This window comes from Tamandua tetradactyla, chromosome 22, assembly GCF_023851605.1.
Source record: "Tamandua tetradactyla isolate mTamTet1 chromosome 22, mTamTet1.pri, whole genome shotgun sequence".
NCBI lineage: Eukaryota > Metazoa > Chordata > Mammalia > Pilosa > Myrmecophagidae > Tamandua > Tamandua tetradactyla.
The window spans coordinates 17,546,722-17,570,522 of record NC_135348.1 but is presented as its reverse complement, the minus strand read 5'-3'; the positions used below and the strand labels follow the sequence as shown (position 1 = coordinate 17,570,522).

Genomic DNA, 23,801 nt, shown 5'->3' with positions numbered 1-23,801 from the left:
TCTGACTAGAGAAAGTTCATCTTCCTACTTTCATTCAGGAGAGTCTTTCTCTTACTATTGCTGAAACTCTGATGGAACCAGAGTTTGACACTTCTTTGCAATTAGCTTTTATCAATGTTTGAAAATTAGGAGTTTGAGATTTTCAACAATTTAATTATAGATGCCATTTTATTAGCTATTTTTTTCTGTCAAATTGAGTTTTTCCATTTTAAATCTTTGCTTTTGCAGAATGGCTAAATGTGTAGGGAAAAGGGGGGACCTCTTTAAATTGCAAGAGACAGAGAGAATTGCAAATTTCAACTCAAGGTTCACAACATACAAAGACTTTATTTGTGCAATACCTTTTCTCAGATATTTTTCACAGAATTCCACAAAGCAATCTATTAGAAAAGTAGAATTGTACATCACCAAAATAACATTGTTTCTTCATACAAATTGCTAATCAAAAGGAAAGTGGAGACTAAGAACAAACAGAAAGGAAAATGGGTGTTGTTTAATACAGCACCTAGTCGGCTCTGCCATCTGCCTGACCTGGCTCTGCCTTAGAGCACAGGCACAGACACACCTCAGGGGGGAGCTTTGGTACTTGCGTTAACTTTAAAAGTAAAATGAAGGCTGTGTGTTCAAAACAGTTTCCATCATTTCATTTTGGTGTGCTATGAAAATAATATAGGTCAGGAAAAAAAAACGTAAATACTTTTGACATTTGCTATAACATTGACTTCTTAATGTTAACCACACAGTAAAATAAAATAGCCTCCCCCAACCATAATCCTCTAGATCTAAAACATGCTAAAGAATTATATTGATAGGAATAAGTCATTGAGAGGTTTTAAATTACATTTATCATAATTTAAACATTACTATTTAAATCTCAGGAATTTCAGTGCGGAAGAAGTACAACTGTTTGTTTGGAAAAATACAGAACCCAAAGTACAGCATAAAACTCTCCTAGCCCAATATCATCAGCCATTTGCTTACTGTTATAATCACATATTTATCAAGATTACAGGTAAATGGGAAATGATTCTTCATAATATAGCTAGTATGAGTGGTGTTCCTTGTTTCACTGTAAGTTTCCATAATTGGTGAAAATAGACTTTTCAGTATGACTAAAAATATAGATTTTTTTTTTAAACTACAGAACCCAGCAGCCAATTTTCTGCTTTGCTATTCCCTCCCCCAAAAAGTCAAGCAAAGTCTACAAAAATAGCAATTAACTTTAAAAAATATTTTGCTTCTTAGAGCAAATCTAAGTTACATTCAGATGTAATAGCTATTTCTAAGAGAACGGTGCTCTGGGGTCCTTTTCCTGCCTGCTTTGGGCAGGGCCAATGTGAGTGACTCGTCAGTAGCGGGTCTGGTATTCATGATGCCACCGGTTAAAGTCATTGTAGAACAGAACGATGCTTCCTGAGGCCATGCCAGAAATGATGCATCTGGGAGAGGCACAGAGAGGAGGGGTGGGTTACAGACTATTTGTTTCCATGGGGCCTGTTACTTTAGAAAGAACTGATGTCCCCCAATCCACAAGGTAAATATGGAAGATAGCAGTAAAACCTTCAATTTTTGAACTCAGGTGTGGTTTTTGATGACTAAAAGGCAGCCCCAAGTAAGCTCAGGGTGCTGTCTCTATCCTGATACTCTACAAGGACCCAAGCCCCTGCTTGTTTTTTCATTGATAGGACGAGTACAGCCAGTATGTGCAGGAAACACTTGTACAGACTTGATAATTTCTAAGGGGGTGGGCTGGCCTGGAGAGGCCGATCCTTCATATTAGGCATTGAAATCAAAGGGAAAAATTACAACCTCAAGGTAATTGCTTGTGGAAGAAGCAGCACACAATCAAGTGACAGAGATATCATCTCTAACAGGCACATAATCAGAGACGCGTGACAAAGCTGAGTATTGACCATAATTTGGAACATAGACTAAAGAAACATTCCGTGTTTCTGATGGATGAGGGCCTAGGCCTCACCACACAGTGACTGACTGAAATGACTACTGTAAAAAGAAGCTGCTGCTGTTGCTTATTCTCCTGTCCCTGAGGAGGTGGCAGCAGGGATGAAGAGAGGGTGTAGTAAGACAGGCAGTTGAGGGGCACCTCGCTTGGCGCGGCTCTAAGGCACAGCCCGTTACCTTAGAGTATCCTATACGTGGCTTGTTAAGATCAGCCCTTGGCAGTCAAACTACAGTGTCCTTGCACCTCATATCAAAATCAAGAACTAAAATGGACAAATGTATATGAAGAGGAAATAAGGTGCCAGGCTAAGATGAACACTGCCCCTGGGCACGCCTTCTCCCCCCATAATTCACCACTGGGGAGGTTTTAGGAAGTAAGCCAAATCTCCCAGCTGAGGCAGAAATAAAGGCATTTTGCATTGAACATGTTTACAGCTCTTAAAATGTTACTATGTTTTCTAAAAGTACTTTAGTAAGGTAACCAGAGCCTTTCTTACTCAAATCCTATTATTGGAGGCTTTGTCCAAGACTAGTAATGTCATCTCAGAGAAAATCACACTTTTTTAAAAAGTGGTCTTGGGAACCCAAACATGTCACTGGCCTTTCAATGGCCCAGGTGATTCCCACAACCCAGCTCATCTGTCAGCCCATTACGTAATCTCTGTGGTTTTAACCACCACGATTAGTAGCCCATGACCCCTGTCTTACCTTTGGTCGTAAGATAGTGCCATGGCCCGGATGCCAGCATCGCAGCCTGGATAGGCAAAGAGCTGCTTGAGGTCAGACACCTGCCACACTATGACCACACCATTGTCTCCTCCTGTGAGCAGGTACTGCCCATCCCGGCTCAGCTGGATGGCCTACAAGACACAGCAACGTTCAGCCATGGGGTGGCCTTAGGACAACTCTAGTCCCCACCCTGTGGTTGATTAATTCCTGCATGATGCCAGCTACTGTAGTGCACAGCAGAGAGAGAGAGAGAGAGTGTGTGTGTGCCTCAGGAGTTTTTAGGAAAACCTGACTCATAGAAGACCTGCCATTTTTCAATAATCAAATAGAGAAGGTTAGGCTTGAGTTGCTTTGTTCTCTTTTGTAAGGGGTGAGGTGGCAACCAGATCTATGACTGCTAGTTGAATGGTGCAAGTTTCAGAATAGGACCAGCATGCTAAGACGAGGAGCCTGCTGACCTCCTCTTGGACTGTGCGACAGCTTGTGCTGAGCCTGCCTGGTACCATGGCTTAGCTGACCTCCTGGGCCCACGCTGTGGTGTCTCTGGGCTGCGATCCTGTGGTAGGAGACCAACAGTTTCAGCCCTTACACTGGGTCTAGGTTTTTTTAAGAGCAGTTGGGAAGACGACTTGGTAGAGAACCACAATTCTCAGAGTGGTTCAACCCAGGTTAGGCATTTCTTTCTTACCCCAGGACAGACGGTGCCCAGGGGGTCTAACAGGGTGCCAGAACAGCAGCCTGTCCTTCCTGAGTGATTCAGACACTGAATTGTCTTTTCAGCCACATAACATGGGGATGGAGAACAAACTAAAGCCCATAGGTCAAATCTAGACCACTGCCCGTTTTAACATTTTCAAGCGGTTGGGGAAAAAAAAACAAAACAAGAACAATTCTCTGTAGTATGTGAAAAGCCCATCCTAGTACCCCTTCATCTGTTCCTCCCCCACCTCCTAAGTCTTCCTTTCCTAGCTTATTAAGATTCAAACCCCTTTCTTTCCTGGGTGACAATGGCAGTTATAAACTCACTGCAAACACCTGTAATCTTAGGTACACCTGGCCAAGCTGAAACAAAGAAATATAGATTGTGCTGGCAAGTTAGGGGGGAAAGGGCCTCATTTCTGAAAATTGTATTTAGATTGTTCTGCATTCAGGGTTTATAGTTCTCTTAAGTCTTGCAGACAAAAAAAAATCATAGCCAAGTAAGGAGTGTCTCATAGCCACTCCATTCACAATGACTTTTTTTCCACGTTCACTTTTAAATGCCAACTGTTATTATTAAATACAGATTATTCTCAGGAACACAAGATATAACATTTAAGAAATAAAAATCCATGTGTGGAAGATAGTTACATATAAAACGTAGTCTCTAAATCTTATTAACCAAAACAAATATTAAGATTTTTCAATATAAGTAAAAATCAATATCCTATCCCCCCCATTCATTTCACAAATGGTTATCTCTAGAGGGTAGCTGGGAATTGCAATGAAGACTCTGACAAATAATTATTTGCTACACTTATAAAATTCAGCTGATGAAAATCCATTAACCTTATGGTTGTGGTTCACTTGAGTTTTATATTTGAGGCTTTTTACTGGATAAATGCTATATTAAAACCATTAATCTTAACTCTTTGTTCTATTAAAGAATCTCTATTCCTACTTTTGTGTGAAATCAAAGAAAGCCTGGACTTTTAGGACTGTATATTTATCAGCATCCAATACATTTTAGTAAGCCAGATGCCTGCCAAGGTGAAAACAATATTTTCTTGTGAAGCACCTGTCAAATTCCTTGGGAGGCAAGGGCCAGGGTAGTGCTAACTGACCAGCACCCTATCTCCCACCCAAACTTGCATTTATGTACTTCTTAATTCTCACCTGCCTCAAAGAAACCAGTTGGGTTGTGACTAGAGACTTTAAAAGGACCCCCGGAGACGAGTTAATCTCACCCTCTGGAACCCTGAGTGGGACAACACTGTAGCTGCCCTGGTTTTTAAAGAGGTACAGTAGTCTGCAGGGGACAACCACATCCCAAAACACGGCCTCAGGAAAAGAAAATAAATGAATTCCTATGGGTGAAATCATGGTTAGCCTTTAGGAAAAAATAACTTTGCTGCTCTGTGCAAGCTGCCTACTTAAATTTAAGTTATTCATTAAGACATCTAAACATTGCATAGCTGATGTACTATGATATGCTGTTAACCAAAATGCCACTGAACAATCTGGCATTTAAAATAAAAACAGGTGGGAAGTCTTGATTAGCACAGAGATTCCCCAGGCGCCTGCCTGCAGGGTTCTTGGTATTTCAAAGAAACTTGATTTCTGGTCTGAGCTGATGATTGATTTGTTTCCATGGTTGCCTTTCCTTATACAGGCTTGGACTGCAGATGGAGCCTGAGATTTTTGCTCTGTGATGTCTCATATTCCTAACCTGTGGTTTCCTTCCTTCCTTCCCGGGACAGTCAGCTGTGAAAGTGTCTGTCTCTGGAGCTGCGGCAGGTAGTGCTCGTTTTAGGCAAGCTCACTTTAATCACCCAGTCGCCACTTGTAAGCTTATATGATGAAGTGCAGGAGTGCTGGGGAAAACGCAATGGATTGTTTAAGCCTAAAATCCAGTGGGAGATATTACAGAAGGAAAAAACAAAGGCTATCGGGCAGAGAAGAAAAGCATGTGTGTACGAACAGCCTGCGGAGCGCCCTCCCTACACTGCCTTGAGGAACTTCCCAGAGCCTTTGGTACTAAATGAAATGCCACAGAAATTGTTTCAGCCAGCAAGGGATTTCAAATTATTTTACAGATTTATTAGCACAGCTGACAATATAATCGCACTGAAAGTGACAGATTATCAACATTATTATTGTAAAGAAAAGAGAAAAGGAAAATCCTCTAATGTGTACTTGGTTTAAATGAAGTATTATGGGAAGGAAGGGAAACATAAAATAAGAGTGGGAATGTTTCTGTGTGTATGCCTTTGTAGAGGAGACAGGCAAATGCGGTGCAGAGAAATGGAGAGAGAGAGAGAAAAAAGGAAGCAGTTTATTGAATTAAAAAATCAATCCTATGATAGAAAAGCAGCAGGTTGCTCTTGATTTGATCAGTGTGATCTGTATTTAGGGTTTTTTTTCCTTAATGTTTCCTGACCCCAGTGTTCACTTGGGAGAAGAGTATGATCAGACTAGATCTGGGAAACTAGAAGAATTTATGTCATTCAAGTCACCCAGGGTCAGGAATAGCAAAGACTAAGAAGTCCAGGACCATCCTAAAGCCCCACGCAGAGGGCAGATTCCCCTGTGGCACTCCTCCCACTCTCAAGCTGGGCTGGGTTCCTTCCCCATTTCAGAAAACAGGAGAACCCCAGCTTCATTTCACCTTTAAACTGCACAAAGGAGCTTGGAAATGGGGGAAAAAGGACCTTGAAAAAGTAGCCTCTCAAAAGAACAGCTCTTCCTCTTCTTGCCTTGTAACATTGTGGAGCCCTGTCCTAATATAATGTGATACCTAGAAGGTTCACTGGCATTATCATTACTTGTACCGTGAAAAAAAAATGTGTATGGCTAATTCATATCATAATCTGAAGCTCCCTTAAATTGGCAAATTTTGTTCTTGTTATCCATGAAGGGATGAAGTCTGAGATTAGAAATGCTGATCCTAAATAGCCATAGTCCCTGCAGCTCCCGCCATCAGCCTACTGAATGGTTAGCTATGGTACTCCTTAAGAAAACCTGTTTTGCTGAAGTACTGTCCTTAACGTCACTTAGTGACTTTACACACCGAGCATTCTGGCTGAGTAGTCCTGAGTAGCTACGCAGTCAGCACAGCCAGGACCCTGCTGTGGCCTGTGGTGTCTGTGAGCCTTGTCCAGGTGCTACCTGGTGATTTTCTTTTGGCATGGAAGAGAGGAGGCCCTAACAACTCAAAACCAAGCTTTCTGTAGTGAACTCTCTCTCTCTCCTCACTTTCCACACTTTGAGGTAAAAAATCTAGAATGGTGAAAATTCTACAGGACACTCACCCTTATATTATCGTCTGTTTCCATAGTGGCCTGGAGTTGTCCGTTCACACTGAATGTACAGAAGAGGCCATTTTCATAGAATATGACACAATGACCTTCTCTTGAAGCTTGAATGAGTTTTGGTTTCAGGCAGTTTTCAGGACCCTCCAAGGTCCTTAACAGGTCTCCATTCATGGAATGTATGAGACATGGTCCTTCTGATAAAAATAGAGAGAAACGAAAGGCCAAGTTATTATTTTTTTAAAATAAAAACAGACATGTGATCTGAGTCTTGAATATAGAACAAAGAGAATTAAAGAACTGCACTACAGTTGTAAGATCCCATAACAACAAAGATTTATAATATATTTTATAAAATCTCTTCATGTTTGCCAGATTTTGCCTTCCATTTGGGAGAGGAGAGAGCCAACCCATTTACATTCAAGTTCATTTTTCTTCAAGTGACAGGAAGTTGCTTTATGAAATTCATTATGTCGAGGCAATAAAATTGGGGGAATTCAGAAAGGAACAGGAAAAACTTCAAGCCCTGGCCCAGCTTCAAGGAAGGGATGTAGTCAAACATGGGGCTGCCCTCTGGCACCCTAACAACTTCTGCAAGCATCTCTAGGGGTCTCCAATGGTAAGAGCATTGTGGGCCTGGGCAGCGAGAGCTCAGTAGGGCTGCTTGTGAATGCCTGAGTCTCCTTCCTCTATCTCATTTCTTCACTTCTGCCTCTTCCTATGGCTCTTATAATTAGGCTCTGCCATACTCTTCTGTCCTGTTGCTTGCCATTTTATATTGAACAGAGGTCCCAGATAGACCCTCTCTCCTCCTTTCCCAAATAAATTTACATAGGGATCCTTCTGCTACTTCTCCTTTGAGTTAGTCCATATATTAGTTTCTCAGCTGCTAAAACAAATACCATACAATGGGTTGGCTTAAATCACGGGAGTTTATTGGCTTACAGTTCTGAAACTAAGAGAAGTCCAAAATTGATGCGTCAGCAAGGTGATGCTTCCTTCCCAAAGACTGTGGTGTTCTGGGGCCAGCTGCCAACAACACTTGGGGTTTCTTGGCTTTCCCATCCCATGGTGATGTCCTCTCCTTTTTCTTCTGGCTTCTACCTTCTTGCAGATTCTCTTTCTGTGCCCAGTTTCCTTTGCTTGTAAAGACTTCAGCCATATTGGATTAAGGTCCACCCTCATTCAATTTGGGCACATCTTAACTAGTAACATCTATAAAGGTCTTATTTAAAAAGGATTCATACCCACAGGACCAGGGGGTGGGAACTGAACATGCCTTTTGTGGGGCACATGATTCAACCCCCAACAGTCTGCCTTGTGGACTCCAAAAGATGTTCTTCACACATGCAAAATACATTCATTCCATGAAAACATCCCCAAAGCCTTAAGATATTTCAGTTACAATGCTAAGTACAAAGTTTTGTCAAAATCAGTTCTGGGTATGGTCCGTCCTGGGGCAAAATTCCTTTCTGTTGGAACTGGGAGAAGACAGTTTATCTGCTTCTAGCATATAATGGTGAGACAGACATAAAATAAACATTCCCATTCCAGAAGGGAGAAACTGGAGGGAAAACAGGAGTCATGAATTCCCAAAGAAGTCTGAAACCAAGCAGGGCAAATTTCATTAAATCTCAAGGTCTGAAAGCCTTCTGAGGTTGAGACTTTGTCCTCCACGCCTGATGGAGCAGCAGCCCCACCCTTTCCAAGCACTTGCGCAGTGGCCATGGTCTCCCTGACTACTGGGGTGAAGGTCCCACCTTCTCCAATCATTAGAATGGCAGCCAGGCTCTCTGCAAATGACAGGGCACAGACCCCACCATCTTGGAGCACTGGGATGGCGGCACTCTCCCTGAACAACGAGGTGCAAGACCTGCCCCCTCCAAGAGTTCAGGTGAATCCACACACGGGTGGGCCCACTCTCTTGGTTCGAAGAAATCTCAGGTTAGACCTATGCTATGCTTCCATAGTTTTGCCCTTTATGTCATTCTTCCTTCAGTTTTTTTTTTTTTGCTTTGCAAAAAAGGAGTAGGGAATAAAAATTGCTTCTGTGTTGAGTCAGACAAGAGGGGTAACTGGCGATGTATATGTTGCTACTATCCTGGTTAAATTACTTGTTGCCACACGGAATCATTACCTGCTCCCCATGTGATTCTGAAAGCATGCCTATTTGAAAATAGGGCTCCTACTTTTTTTTTTCTTGACCACTAGGGAGTTTATAAGTTTTTAAGTTTTTTTATTTCTCAAATAAGATATATCCTTGCTTTGTACTGTTCCACTATGCATGAATTTTAGTTATCATGCTTTAAATAATACCAGTTCCCCAGCAACATACTTCATATTTCAATTACTACAGTAACTGCATAAAGTACAAACTTCCTTGCAAGCTCTTTAGTCCACAAATTACTACATAAGCAACAGATATACATCATCATTGGTCATTACTCATGGCCCTTCTTTCAGTGTCTGCTGGTGATTGGTCACTGTGCATCTGTTACCAGATCACACACGGCAAAGTGTAGTGTATAGTTGTGCTGCCTTTTTGTCTTCCAGTGATAAACCCATGAGATGTTTTATAAAAATGGATCATAAAAAAAATTGGCCAACAATTTCTTCATTAAAGAGAAATGAATAAGGAAATGAAAGTAATAAACATGGGCATGGAATTCAAATAAAATGTAAATGGAGTTATAGAAGAAATAACTCATGGGAATGGTGACTGTCACTGTTCAAGAGACTGTAGATACGCAGCCAGAAAAAATTAGCAAAGGGAAGTTCATTGACATAAATGAGGAAAGTGGTTGTGACAAAAATGATAAAGATGTCCAAGAAGAAGTGATACCAGCAAAACATTGCACATTTAAGAAACTCTGGGGGATATTTCATGACGCTGAAAGTATAAAGGATAAAAGTTAGAAGCTGATCCAACTTAAGAAGGAGGATGACAACTTCCCAAGGCATAAAAAAATGCTCACCCTGTATCATAAGTTATATGACAAGAAGGCAGCAAACACTGATCAAACTACTCTTGATATGTTTTTCACAAAGAAATAAAAAGCTTTAATTCTCAATGTTTCAAATTATAGCATACTAAATAAATACATTATACTATTTTTTTTATATTTGTATACACTATAACTGAGAGTAGGACAGTTTTTACTTTTTTTGACAAATTTTTTAAAGACCATGGGAGAATCATAAAATCTTCAGTTGATTATTAAGATTACTTTGCAGGGCGGGCCACGGTGGCTCAGCAGGCAAGGATGCTTGCCTGCCATGCCAGAGGACCTGGGTTCGATTCCCGGTGCCTGCCCATGTTAAAAAAAAAAAAAAGATTACTTTGCATGGCTTCAATTTGCATAGTCATTTTTATGGTCTTGTACTGCCATACAAAGTGAGGATGCCATGCAGTGTGGTAGATTAATGCTACACATGTCTAATTTGGATGACATACAGGCCAAGAACTCATACTGGCTTAGGATACATACAATTATTGGGTATAAAAAGGAGAAAAAAGTCAATAATGATAGAATTTTTGCTATCACTTTTACTAATTCACTGCTTTGATCAACTAAATTGTTAAACTCAATCCTTTAAATAGTTAATAAGCGTTGTTAGCTGGACTATGTATTACAGTTCAGGGTACAGATAAGTTGACTCAAATACTGTTTCCTCAGTAGATAATTTTAAAAGACATGAGATTACAGTACTTTTTTTTTTTTGTGCCTGACTTCAGCTGAAAGCAGAGAGAGAGAGGTGGACAGACCATTACAAGGAAATAAGCAACAAATTGGAAACAGTTCTCCTGTCAGCTTCTGATGTGCTCTTGGAAAGCATGCTTAATTTCTTTGACCTTAATGTTGGATGATGCTACTAGAGCAAACCTCCAGGTAAACCAGCTTAAATATCTTTCCATTCCCTTCTCAGTGCCATTCTGGTCCTTGCCTAGCCCTGTAATTTGGAAGTTAAAATAGGCTGGGTCAGGAGAGTCCACTCAGGTATGAGATGGAACTCAGCCCTGCAAAGTTCAGAGGAATAAACAAATTTACAAAGATGTTCCTTGTTCCTGCTTCACAAAAATGTTAAAATTAATGCACTATCTTTTTTTAATATTGCCATTAATTTTTTATTTATTAATTAAAAAAATATTAGAAGAAAAAAACACAAACATACTTAACATGTGCTCATTCCGTTTTACCATACAATCCGTAATTCACAATATCATCACATAGTTGCATATTCATCATCATGATCATTTCTTAGAACATTTGCATCAATTCAGAAAAAGAAATAAAAAGACAACAGCAAAATAAAACGAAAACAGAAAGAAAAATTATACATACCATACCCCTTACCCCTCCCTTTCATTGATCACTAGCATTTCAAACTAAATTTGTTTTAACATTTGTTCTCACTATTATTTATTTTTATTCCATATGTTCTACTTGTCTGTTGACGAGGTAGATAAAAGGAGCATCAGACACAAGGTTTTCACAATCACACGGTCATAATGCACTGTCTTTGGAAAACATCTTAAACTCTTTAGAGGAGGGCTACCCAACTGATCTTTCTTGATGAAGAAAATAAGTCTATATCTGCACTGCCCAATAAATAGCCACTAGGCACATGTGAATATTGAGCAATAGAAATGTAGCAAGTGCCACTGAGGAACTGAATTTTTAATTTTACTTAATTTAAATTTATATAGCCATGTGGCTAATTGCTATCATAAGTACAGCATAGCTTTAGAGAAAAAAGTACCACATTCAACTTTGCTAATCTGTTACTAGAAGACAATAAGATATGCCTGCATTTCATGAAGGAACCACAGATTTACCTTTGGAACCACTCAATACCAGTCCCAGCTCAGCGCAGACTGCAGCACACGTGATCTCATAGTCATGGCCTGTCAAAATGGCCCGAGGTGTAGTGGTTTCACCTATAGGAAAAAAATTCAAAAGAACAAATCAATTGAAATTCATGCAGGGAATTATCCATTCTTCACCACCCAGATTTAAATGAGCAACAACTTGTTGCTAATTTCTATCATGCTTAAATCTTTAATTACAGTTTGGGAATTTGTCCAGAAATCCTATTTGAGGACTAGATCCAAACTTTATGCTATAGTTTGATTTTGAATGCTGCCTGTTGCTAAATTTCAAGTAATCTTTACCTGATTTATCAAACAATGGTTAAAAATTTAGGATTAAATGAGACAGAATCCATGTTCTAAAATGCCTCAGATACTTTCCAAATATAAAAATAATACCCTCGAAGAGATGATTTCTGGTTGGATTATTATAAAAATGGGGACTTCAGCTTAATTTCAAAGAAAGGCCTCCTCCTCTTCATCTCTGGGCCACTGTGACACCAGTGAAAATGAAGACAGTTTGAACTGGTATTCAAGATGTCTCAAAGCAGTCTCTCTCCTGAATACTTCTATTTATTTTAACCCTATATATTTTCATAACACGTATAGATACAGCTATATATCTATGTACATAAATGTGTGTAAACATGTATCTTCCCCAGAGTGTATTTCTCTATGGTTTATTCAGTGAACACAGAAATAAACAAGAAAGACCAGTAGACACAAACCTTTACATGTAATTCTACTTAGAGTGATTGAAAATTAGGAGAGGGGGGTGGCTAAAAGGGAGGGGTAAGCAGAGTAGAAGTATCTAAATGATGGGAGGCATTTCAAAATGTTCCCATAAATAGAAAGAACAAGTCATTCTACATCTTAGTCCCAAACTAAAAAGAAAGAATGGTTGGTTGATAAGGAACCCACACCACAAATGGTTCCACAGACATGTGAAAACCATAATGGTCCGTGAGAAGCCATAAGGATAAACCAGATTCTATATTTAGCCTGAAGAACGCTATTTTTAAGACTAAACTAATCCTCTGCTCTTATAGTCTCTAAAGACAAAGACATAAATGGACTACAGAGTAGGGTTCTGTCAGCATTCTTATATTTCCTTGATTTGGATTGGTTTTATACTTTGATTCATGAATGATACTGTGCAATCCAAAGAGGCAAATGTGCTCAGAAAGTAGGTCAGTATCACCAACTATGGGATTCTGATGAAAAGAATAACTTGTCTAACATCAGACATTTGGCTGTCCTTGGGGCAGTCCCCATTATGTGGAGAGAAACTGGGTAAGCAGTGAAAATCCATCAGAAACCTACTGTACAATTCTGACTGTCAAAAAACCTAATTGAGACTCTAAAGCAGGGGTTCTTAAGATGGGGTTAATGGGTTCTCTAAAATTTCACACAAAATATATGTTTAGGCCTGTATGTTTTTGGTAAGGGGTATGTGTAGGAAAATAGACTTTAGTGAATACACAGAGATCCATGATGACCCCACCCCCTGAAAAAAAAAAGATGAGTCACCTCTACTATGGAGATAGGGGCCGAGCATCTGTGCTTTCAGGCCCTCTTCATCTGGAGCCTACATACAGTTACTTTGTGTCTAGCCAGCCATCCCACCCCAGCATGTTATCCACTGGAGCATAATTATTAAAATGCTTTTATTGGCATACATACTGCACAGCTGTGCCACACTGTCCTTCATGGCCTTCATTTATTTTAGGGAGTCCTGAATGGGATTTAAGCCAAAAGGGCTTACATCAAACTTTGGACCACACTATGTCGCTTATGTAGCTTATGACTATGTCAGCAGCTAGAGCTGGTGGTCCACCTATGTGGTGACAAAGGGAGACCTCAAATGACTCACTAAAAGGCAGGGGAAGAAGTGGAACAAGGTTTTTGGTTTCATTTGATTTAAAGTTTAAGACTTATTTGGGGAGGGAAACTCACCTTAATTAGAAAGATTACTTGACATTTTCTAAACCAGAAAGAATTTGTCACAAGGGCAACTATTTTTGTTTCCTTCGAAGTTTGCAAATTTAGGAAATTTGTTTAAAAAAAAAAAAGCAGCAAAAAAGTCAACCCAATCCGAATTAATTAACTTTTATAAAGTTAACTCTATTAGAGACAAGCTTTGCCACAAAAGTTAGAAATATATATGCTATATTTTAAATAGTCACCTTACAAATATTTTGGCCCTGATTCATGGCTTCCCTCTTTCCCAAGAATTTCTGCATTCCATTAAAACACATTATTTTTCAAATTACTAATTATTTGGTCTAATTATATCTATTGGCAACTTTTTATCAACAATTAAACTCATTAAGATGTAAGGAATATATTTTCAGCATGGTTGTTCCTTTTTATTTTCTTAAGTTACCATTTTATTGTGTGGGGGGGAGATTTTTATTTTAACCTAAATTGTCTTGGAATTCCTCAGTGGAAAGTGAAGGCTTGAAGTAAAACTGATGGTAACTGAAAGCAATCTGAGTATAAGCTAAAATAAACAAAGGACAGATGGATAATGGTGGACTCAGAGGATATTGTCACTTAAGCATGCCAATGCTAACTTTTTGTTTTCTAGATCTAAGAATATTTTCTTAGTGGCAGAGTGAGGGGAGGGAGGAGATTGCTATCAGTTGTATTTCTTTCTTTAAAAGAATTGGAATACTGAAAATTTTCTATGGCTAAAAGAGTTAAGGAAGCTTCACAATTAACCTGAGAAAGCGGGATAAAATATAAAATCTTTTTTGTAAACTCATAATTAAGGTTTTTATACGTAGGCTTTATTTGCAAAATCTTACTTTCCCATAACCCAAACTATATTAATCTTTCCCCCCTACAATAATCAGAAGACGCACATACAGACTGGAACAAGATTTTTTCTTTACTTGGTCCTGATTTCTAAATAAGGAACTGTTCAATGCTAGGACTTTGGCTTCAAAGCTTGGCAAAATGTTTTCTAATCCAGGAAGCAGGTTAGACAGTTCAGGAAATACAGGGGAAAAAGGAAAAAGAAAAAGAAAAACAACAAATTAAAAGCATAAGGGTAGACTTACCATTAGTTCTCCTCAGGTAACTTGGTTTCATAAACACTCACTAGATTTCCAGTAAAAAGATCATGCTCCCTAACTTCTCTAACCTATAAGAAGTGTACATTAACAGCCTCTAAAAGCTGCATGCAACATACAGGGAGTTTATAATTTCCTCTAAGAAGTGCTGTTTCCAGTCTTTAAAGACTGAATTTTGTACTCCCCTTATTATCTGCTGTACACTTTGAGTATTCTTCATATTTTTCCCTGATCAAAAAGTATGCTGAAAATTAATACTTTTGGATTCTTATAATCCAAAGAAAATTAAATCACTTGTAAGTTCCAATAAACCAAGTGTTTTAAATATTAAAATTTTATTATAACAGAAAAATTTACTCTAACAGATGGAATGATATGCTATGGGATTTAAATCAAATGGGTCCAAACTGTTCAAGAGCAATAGACATTTTGAGAATAACTTGGAATGAAATTGCTAAGAGCAGAGGGGCTGGTTGGGAGGGAAAACACAGGCTTTATATGTGGCTCACAGAATCTACCTTTTTATTTCTTTGAAATTACATTGTTTTTTATCATCCTGGATCATAGCAGAGCCCAAGTGATAATGTCCTACAGAAAGGAAAGGCAAAACCCCTACCTATCTCTGTACATTTCCGCAAGAAAGCCTAGAAACAATATCTATGAACTGTATAATGCATTCTCACTGCAGCACATACTTAAATCTCTCCTTCCCAGCTACTTGTCAGTCCATATAGTTAATATCTAGGGAAAAAAATTCAGTTCAAATAAGATATTTTTTCAAAGCCCCCCTCCCCAAACTGTCATCATCTCTCATTGAAGTGTTTAAACCAAATAAGGGGCAAGAAAAGGTCTTCTGAAAAAGATCAAGCTAATTTTAATAAAAATTTGCATTAGTTAATGGATATAGAAAGTCTTTATCTTCGTTACTGGGTTAGTGGGATCTACCAAAAGCTAGATCATAAAGCAGAACAGCTTCCCTTAAGAATGTTTTAAAGTCATACTGCTTGAAAAATGGTCATGCTTTCAATAACGCTGAGAGAAAAATTTATATTGCTACTAGTTTAATTAAGGGGCTATACTTCAAACTCATTTTAAAGAAAAATAAAAAGGGAAAGAGGACAGACTTCTAGAATTGCTTAGAAAAGCTTGAGCAGTTACTTCAAAGGAAAGGGTGTCTTTGTCCTGAGAGCAGGTTTATGACTACTGATGCAGATCCTAACCAAAGGCTGAAAAGGATCCTCAGCACATCTTTATGGATGGCCTTAAAGGAAGATGAACAAGTCAAATGAGATTAAAGACAGTCCAAATCCTGCCACAAATACTAGGATACCCCACTTTTTACAGATGTGCTTTTCTCAGCACATAGACTGAATTTCAGTACTAACTTACGAGATTATTATAACAACCTAACCTAATTTAAATGACACAGGAGCACCATAATATCCATTTAGCCTTGGACCCATATTTTAAAATATTAGGTGAAATGTTTCAACAGCATTAGGCAAAATAGCAAATATTTTTATTAATATTTTTCTGTGGTGCCATCATAATATTAAATATATTTCTCCATCAAATGGACTCTGATCCACTAAAGAGTAAACCTGAAAGAAGAGAAAAGGAAACAGTAATTTTTCTAATATCTTGCTCATAAAGATCCAATGAGAAAATATTATTTCAAAAGGTCTGTCTCTTTTATGGCAAGGGGGATAGGTAAAGATAGCTCTGACATGTACTTCTGGCAAATTTTTAGTTACTTAAAAAAAAAATGAGTAAAGCTCTTGGTATTTTAGGCATTTCTTCTCAGTCTTAAGAAATCATTTAAAATACACTGCAAAATTCTCATTAGTGGTTTACATAAATGGCTGTTATAGCAGAGAGGGAATCCCTTTATTCAGTCACCATTTGTATCACCACCATTTATTATGAAACAAAGTAGGGTCCATTCATACATTTTTAGAAACAAAATGATTTCTTCCAATTAATACTTAGTTCTTATGACTTCTTGCCCATAAATTATCATTTCCCATTTGTTAACTCATATATTCCTACATTTATTTAATAACGTTTACTGGGTATGCATTATATGAAGAACACTGCAGAAAAAGGAGAAGAAATAGACTATGGCCTTGTATTTGAAAATGACTTGATGGTCATTGGATGAGGTTTCATCACCCATAATTACAAATATCTGTAATTATAGAAGTTCAAAACACTGCACTGAAATCCAAACTACTTATTATAATTTGAATTTGCGTACAAAATTGATATTTAAGATTAATAAAATCCTTAAGTAAAAACAACTGATATAATTTTCCACATTAATAACATGTAATACCATCTGACATTCTTTTAGCGAGGTAAAACAAAATATGAAACCTGACGTTGTAACAAAATATCATTTCAATAGAGCACTAATTTGAAAGAAAATATGCTTGTTTAAAGAAAAACAAATATATAATGAAGTTATACAGATCAAAAACAAAAAAATCTAAATATTATACAATACATGCCAGTCATTTCCTAAAGGTGGATACTTCTATTTTCTACAGGCTTTTTTTTCTCCAAAATTTAATTACATTTTGATTACCACAAAACATTCATGTGAAAACTGAATGCTCAGCTTTCTCATGGGGCTCACCATAATGGTAAATCAAGAAAGGAAATGGCTCTGCTGAAGCAGAAATGAGGTTAGCTGTTAAATGTTTCTTAAACCTTTCCCATTAACTTTCTAGCATTTCAATTAGAATTATAATACCATACAAAGAGAAACTATTTAAAAATTTTTTTCATTCATTCTAGCTCCACCCTCCTCCCATCCTCCAATTCATTATGGTTTCTGGTGAAAAAATATTAATGTGAATAAATATATAGTTAGGGTGAAATAACAATCAGATAGTAAATTTTGTAGGCTCCTCTTGTAAATAATATTAGAATTATTAAGTAAAGACAAAATAATGGTGGTATAAGTATTAATTATAAATGAAACTAAGTTCCTGATTTACAGCCTTTGTCCTGTCACATAAAAGTTTATGATAACAGAATCATCCCCTCAGAGTACATTACAAAATGGGTCTGAATGAATATGTACCTATACTTGTATACTATAAGTATACCACTAAAATTTGTAAAATTTTTAAAATACCAAATCCTACCATGACATAAACTATCAAAATCCCCTCAGTATAATGAAATTATCTCTGTATACCTTTCACATATAGAGTGCTTTAATGACAGGGTTGCATCAAATTCTCTACAACTGATAATCCAAATAAATGTTAAAAAAACATAGTATAATCTAGTGGTTAAGAATGGGACTTGGCCTAGACTGCCTGAGTCTGAATCCAGGCTTCAGCACTTCCTATCTGCTGACCTTTCTTGGGCAGTTCTAGCAAGGAGATCTATAAACTTAGAGGTCCAGGGCAGAAAGTAATGACATATTTGTAATCTCTCTGTCCGTCATCTATAAAAAGAGGATAATAGTAATAGTTAACCATAAAGGCTCCTATAAGGACTACTGAGCTAATATGTAAAGTGCTCATGATGGTGCCTTGCATATAGTGAGCACCCATTAAGTGTTATCTGGAAGCAAAAGTACAAAGTGTGGTTACAGACATTCCTTTCAAAGTGAAAGTATATCTATCTGATCCTATGTTGTATAAATGCCAGTTAGACATTGTTCTCATTATTTTTGATTCTCATCAAGGAGAAAATTTACACTAATTTCAAGAAATGCTAACTTTTTGCTGGCTATCATTTCAGACTTTGTTCTATAATGTATAAATATAGAGACTATGAGTGTATACACATATAGACATACATACATAGATACTTAAAAGATATACATGTAGCTTGGTGGTAGTTTACAATTAGTAAGACAAAAAGCATAATCTTCCATGTCAAAAATACAAATTTATAAAACCTTAGTTAATGGCTATACATTATTTCATTCTGGAGATATATTATGCTTTATTTAATGTGTTGCTGCTTCTTTCCTGAGACCAAGACTTTTCATTTGTTGATTACCCACAGAGAGGCTTGTCTTTGGCTCTAATTCATCTATAGCTCCTACAGCTGTATATGGTAACATAAACATTATAAAATTTTGCCTCCAAAAGAGAATGCAGATAATTAGTAATGAGATGAAATTCTGTTCAGATTTGTTGATTTGCAACATTAAGAGCATGATTCTTATGAATAATTGTTAATATTGAAAAAATTTTAAGTCTGTCCTAAATATCTAGCCTTTACCCTTCACTAATCAAATCACATAAAGCTTGTTGTAATATCTCCTCAATATTTTTAAGTTTCCTTTGTTAAAGATACATAAGTAATGCACTCAGTGAAAACTATAGAGGGTTTAGTTACTAAAAACATCTTGATCCCACTTACCCAAAGGAAATAAAGCAATCTCTCAGTTGTAGAGAGTTATAAGTTACAAGAATAAAAGCTGAAAAAGCCCAACAGTCATATAGCCTTAAGCCACACAGGCAAAAAGATTTCTAAGGATTTTTTTTTCTACCTAAAAATACTTCAAGTCCCCAAAATCTGAAGTCTGAACAAACCTACTGAAATGGGAGAAACATTACATAAAAGAGAGAGTGAATGAATAACAATTAGCAGGTAAATGAAATGCAATTATGTACTTAATTAGGTAATGACAGTATTTAAAGACCAAGAAAGTGAATTTAAAAAATTTTTAATAATACTTTACAAAAGTGCTGCTTTGTAAAGCCATATATGTAGCATGGCACATGGAAATTGACAAAACTAGAAAAAAATAGGCTAACTGTAGCTTTGTAAAAGATATTGGAGTCATTAATGTATTGAATTTCATATAAAATCACCTCTTTTCAAAATTCTGTAATATCTAAAGTATAATGTGAGGCACATATGCAAAAATCTGCCATTCAGTTTCTCTAAAGAAGTTAACTTTTTGGAAGGTGGTAAAGTCAGACTAATATGTTGTTTCAGGAGATCTTAATTAAATGCACCCTTAGTAGTTAATACTAATATGTCATACACACACACACACACAATTTGCAATATTCTAAAAGCAGAAGAGTCCAATTTTTAGATTTTCAAAAAAGAAAAAAAAAAGAAATAGCTTACAATATTGGGGTCTATTCAGTCTCTCAATTAAACTTAAAAAGTCACTCAAATTTTTCTTTGAGAGCTTATATACAGTGATACTTAGCTGACTCTAGGGAATCTGTACTTTCTTAGATTAATTCTAGTACTTGTTTGAAATTAAATTTCCTATCTGAACATACGTATTGGACAAACTATTTTCTTTTGGTGTGGCAGCATTAGAGTCTACATATGAAGATACTCAGTTTTAATTCAAAGGCATAAATCATCAGTTCTTCTGTTCTCATATTTATGTGGCTATAGCCCACGGGCTGAATGGTATAGTCATTTTTCTCTGCAACCAAACAAGGTAAATAAATGTGATATATGGGCACATCACCCCACCACTCTGCATATGGTGTACATTAAGGTTGTATTCATTTGCCATATGAATATAATCCCTTTTACCACATCTACTATTAGTTACAAGCAGTAAATACAGAGTTGTTTTGCTGGGACTTGAAGGCCTGCATTACATCATGGAGCACTAAACATCCTGGACCTTCTGGAGAATTTCATAGATGCAGTGTTAATGTCACCTGAATGTGAACACTGCCAACATACTGGCTTCAAAATACTACTTGCTGAATTCTTCAAGGAAAAAAAGAAATATACAGGGCAGGCTCAGTGTTAGTGTAATAGTGTACAGCAAAAGTAGGGCCAGAGGGAAAGCTCCTGATGAGATAACATAGGACAAGACTCATGTTCTTGACAAAGAATCAAATTAGGAGTCATATCCTAGGCATAAAAATGCTATTTGCTTCAAACCCTACTTTTGTATTCAGAATCTAGTGAAGATAAGTAACCTAAATTCAAAACAGCATCTAAACAATTTCCCTCTACTACAGATTACTGAAGACCTGCACTCAATAAAATGAAAATTTATCTCACAAAAAAACTGTGATATAAACTATGTTTGTAGCTTTAAAAGCTATGTTTTACCAGGCACATATTGTGTTTACCACATCCTTAAACAAAATATTTACTGTAAAGTTTCAGATCCAGGTTAGGGTAGGGCAAAAGAAGGAAGGAAGTGATTTCTTTTTACAGATGCATATGGTTCAATGCAAAATATACGTGTCTTGATATTTGTGACCCATAAAAAAATTCATCACAGACAATTAAAGCACACCTGTTTTATGCACAGGTTTTCACAATACCAACATAAAGTCCCCAAATGCATCCAGCAGATGGAGCTCTAGGACACCTACTTATAGAGAGTAATAATATTTGTGTTCCATCCACCTATATTTTGGCAACACAAAGAATAAGGATTTATCAGTAGCTTTGGTAAAACCTATTAGGCTTTATGATAAAAAGGACATAATTCCTAAATATGTACACTAAAATAAACATATGCATAAGCACATGTGCACAGAGGCAACAGTAAATAATTCACACCTGGACATATTATGATACTACTTTTCTTACAGACTTGATGAGTAGTCTATGTGGATACCAATGGTATTTATGGTCATATGGCAGGATCGTTCTAAATTCATTAAAATAAAAATTTAGAAGGTCTTAAAGTTAGAATTCATTTTTAATTATAGCAGGAATGTCTCATTAGGGTGATACTAGTAAAATTAACAACAGTAGGATTTACGGTAATGACTTAAGTGATTGATGAGAGTATAACAAAATGAAGTTTTAGACAGAGAAAAAGCAGGGCAGCTATGGCATACAGTACTTTAAAAAACAGCTCTGTGGTCTGTTAGTGCTAGCCTTATGGTTAATAAAACCTTCTCTCTAATTAACGGTGCTGAAATATTCCTAAAGAACAGAATCTCATTGGTTATGAAAAACTTAAATAGTTGTGTTTTTTTTTTTCCAACTAGACGCCATTCCCATAAAGGAGAAAGCTGACATAGATTAGCATGTCTGATTGCATAGAGGGAAAAAAATGCCACCTTTCCATCAAATCAAAACCAGAATGTGAGAATGGAAAACTACTTTACTGAAATACTGCACACACAAATCTATGCCACACCCTCATAGTCAACCACTGAAGGCTTTAGAAAAATTACTCAGATATCTAAAAATATTTAATAAGCTTTTAATTTTTAAAATGCAAGTTTATGATTTTAGTGAATTCTTTGTGAATAAATAACTATTTTGTACTTTTTCATCTTGCTTTTTTTAAAAGCATAAAATATTTCTTAAAAAATATTTTTTTAAAGCATAAAATATTTATTTAAAAATCTACTTAAATGTCAGTTGAATGAATTAGAAAACATTTTCTTCAAAACTTGGAAATGTGTGATGGCATTTTTCTGAATGAAAAATGCACTTCTGAGAAAAAGCATTTTTATGGACAAGATTTAGTCCTAAAACACAAAGAATATTAGGGCAAAAGAGAGATGCCAGGCTTCTAAGTACAAAAAAACCTTTCATTGAAATGCTCTTGGTTAACTGTTTTAGAAATCATCCATAACTGAATGGAATTCTATTTTAATTTCTCTTTTCATTGAGAAATTGCATTCCACAGGGGATAACTTTCACAAGACAATAGACTCAAAGATGAAAAACTATCTGCTATATAAGAAGACACAGCTTTTGCCATGTAATTTAGGCAGATTTCATAAACCACTGTGTCCTTTCAAAAAAACCCAAATTATACTGTATATAGTGTTTATTTAGTTTTAATTAGCCTGATTTCATCCAAGCAGTATGCTTATTAATCTTAGGTAATATGACATTTTAAAATACTATAATAACATTCTCAATCACATATAGCATCAATATTACATCTGGAGAAAGCAGAGTAGGCTTATGACCCTGGTAAGAAATTATTAGCTAATTCTCATATTTTTGAAACAAAAAAACTAAACACCTCGGTGAGACCTATAAAATGCAGAAAAAGCTATAATCTTGTTTTCTTTCATGTACCTATTTTCCCTGTAAGAAAAAATAAAATCTGAATTCAAAAATTTAAATTGAAACATTATGTGCTTTTATAAACCATATTGCAATTGTATGTATACAAAAGACTGAATGCTTAAAAAAGGTCATTAATATCATATCTAAGAGATAAAATATAGGAAATAGTATAACCTAAATCCCTCATCTGAAAAGCTCTGACTTCAGAGACTACACCGTGTGCCATCAGTAGTCAGAGGTTATATAAAGTCCGAATCAGCTTGCATGAATATTTCCAATACAGTTTGCACACAGTAAAAATGTTCTTGTTTTTGTTTGTTTATAATTTTCTTTTGAAAAGCTTAGACGGCTTGTTCATTTTTCCATTCTGATGTGTGTAAATTCTCATATGAAAAAATGCCTATCTTTCTACTAGATGCATCTTTCAAAGCTAAAGTAAAATTAAATTGGGACAGAGACATTACAGAAGGGCCAGAAAGAAGCAAGGTTCACTCTGGGAAAGGTCATTTAATTTAGTCAAGATACATTAAAATTTTCTAAAATGTCTATTCGATGTGTTACGTTATTCTTTTATTTTTTAATTTTCATTACCAGCGTTACTAGGAATTAATGTCCAGTATACTACAATGAGAGGATATAGAAGAAGTGCTATAAAAATATATATATATATACTCTAATGCCATCAACTTCCAAGCTGGTGTTGAAGTGGTGATGTATTTGCTCCGAGCATCCTGTGCTTCTGATAAAACCTTAAGTCATTTACCATCGTTGCTTTCTTTTTACAGACAAGACAGAAGGACCACAGCAAAGCTTAGAATTTAAGTTTTTGTTTTTTTTTTTAATCCCTAGGATTTGGTCAGTTCCACTGATTAAAATTTTTAGGAGACACTAACGTAAAAACCATCTCTAGGGCGATTTATCATACTTTATAACTTCTGAAAGAGTTGAAATATTCTCATTTTAAAATAATTACACTTCTGAAATGCAACTACAATTACATACAAGTGTTGCTAATGTATCTGTAGTTATTTCTCAATGTATACATTGGTAATGGCCAGGTATAACATATCGAATATTATTAGATGAAGTAAGTTTAAAAAAAACAAACAAAAAAGAAACAATTATCTCTTTTATTTTCTTCTTACT

At 36.4% G+C, this 23,801-nt stretch overlaps 1 protein-coding gene across 5 annotated transcripts in view; it reads right to left on the bottom strand.

Annotated features, from left to right (window-relative positions):
• Positions 1-307: 307 nt before the first annotated feature.
• The window catches only part of LRBA (LPS responsive beige-like anchor protein), a 1,037,640-nt gene continuing 1,014,146 nt past the window's right edge, over positions 308-23,801 (bottom strand). For all 5 annotated transcript variants that reach the window (XM_077139839.1, XM_077139840.1, XM_077139843.1 and 2 more), the window contains 4 exons: positions 11,539-11,640; positions 6,702-6,898; positions 2,671-2,822; positions 308-1,439 (listed from right to left, as the gene is read on the bottom strand). In XM_077139839.1, coding sequence (XP_076995954.1) covers positions 1,349-1,439; positions 2,671-2,822; positions 6,702-6,898; positions 11,539-11,640 — 542 coding nt within the window. In that variant the 3' untranslated portion in view covers positions 308-1,348. The remainder of the gene's footprint in view (positions 1,440-2,670; positions 2,823-6,701; positions 6,899-11,538; positions 11,641-23,801) is intronic.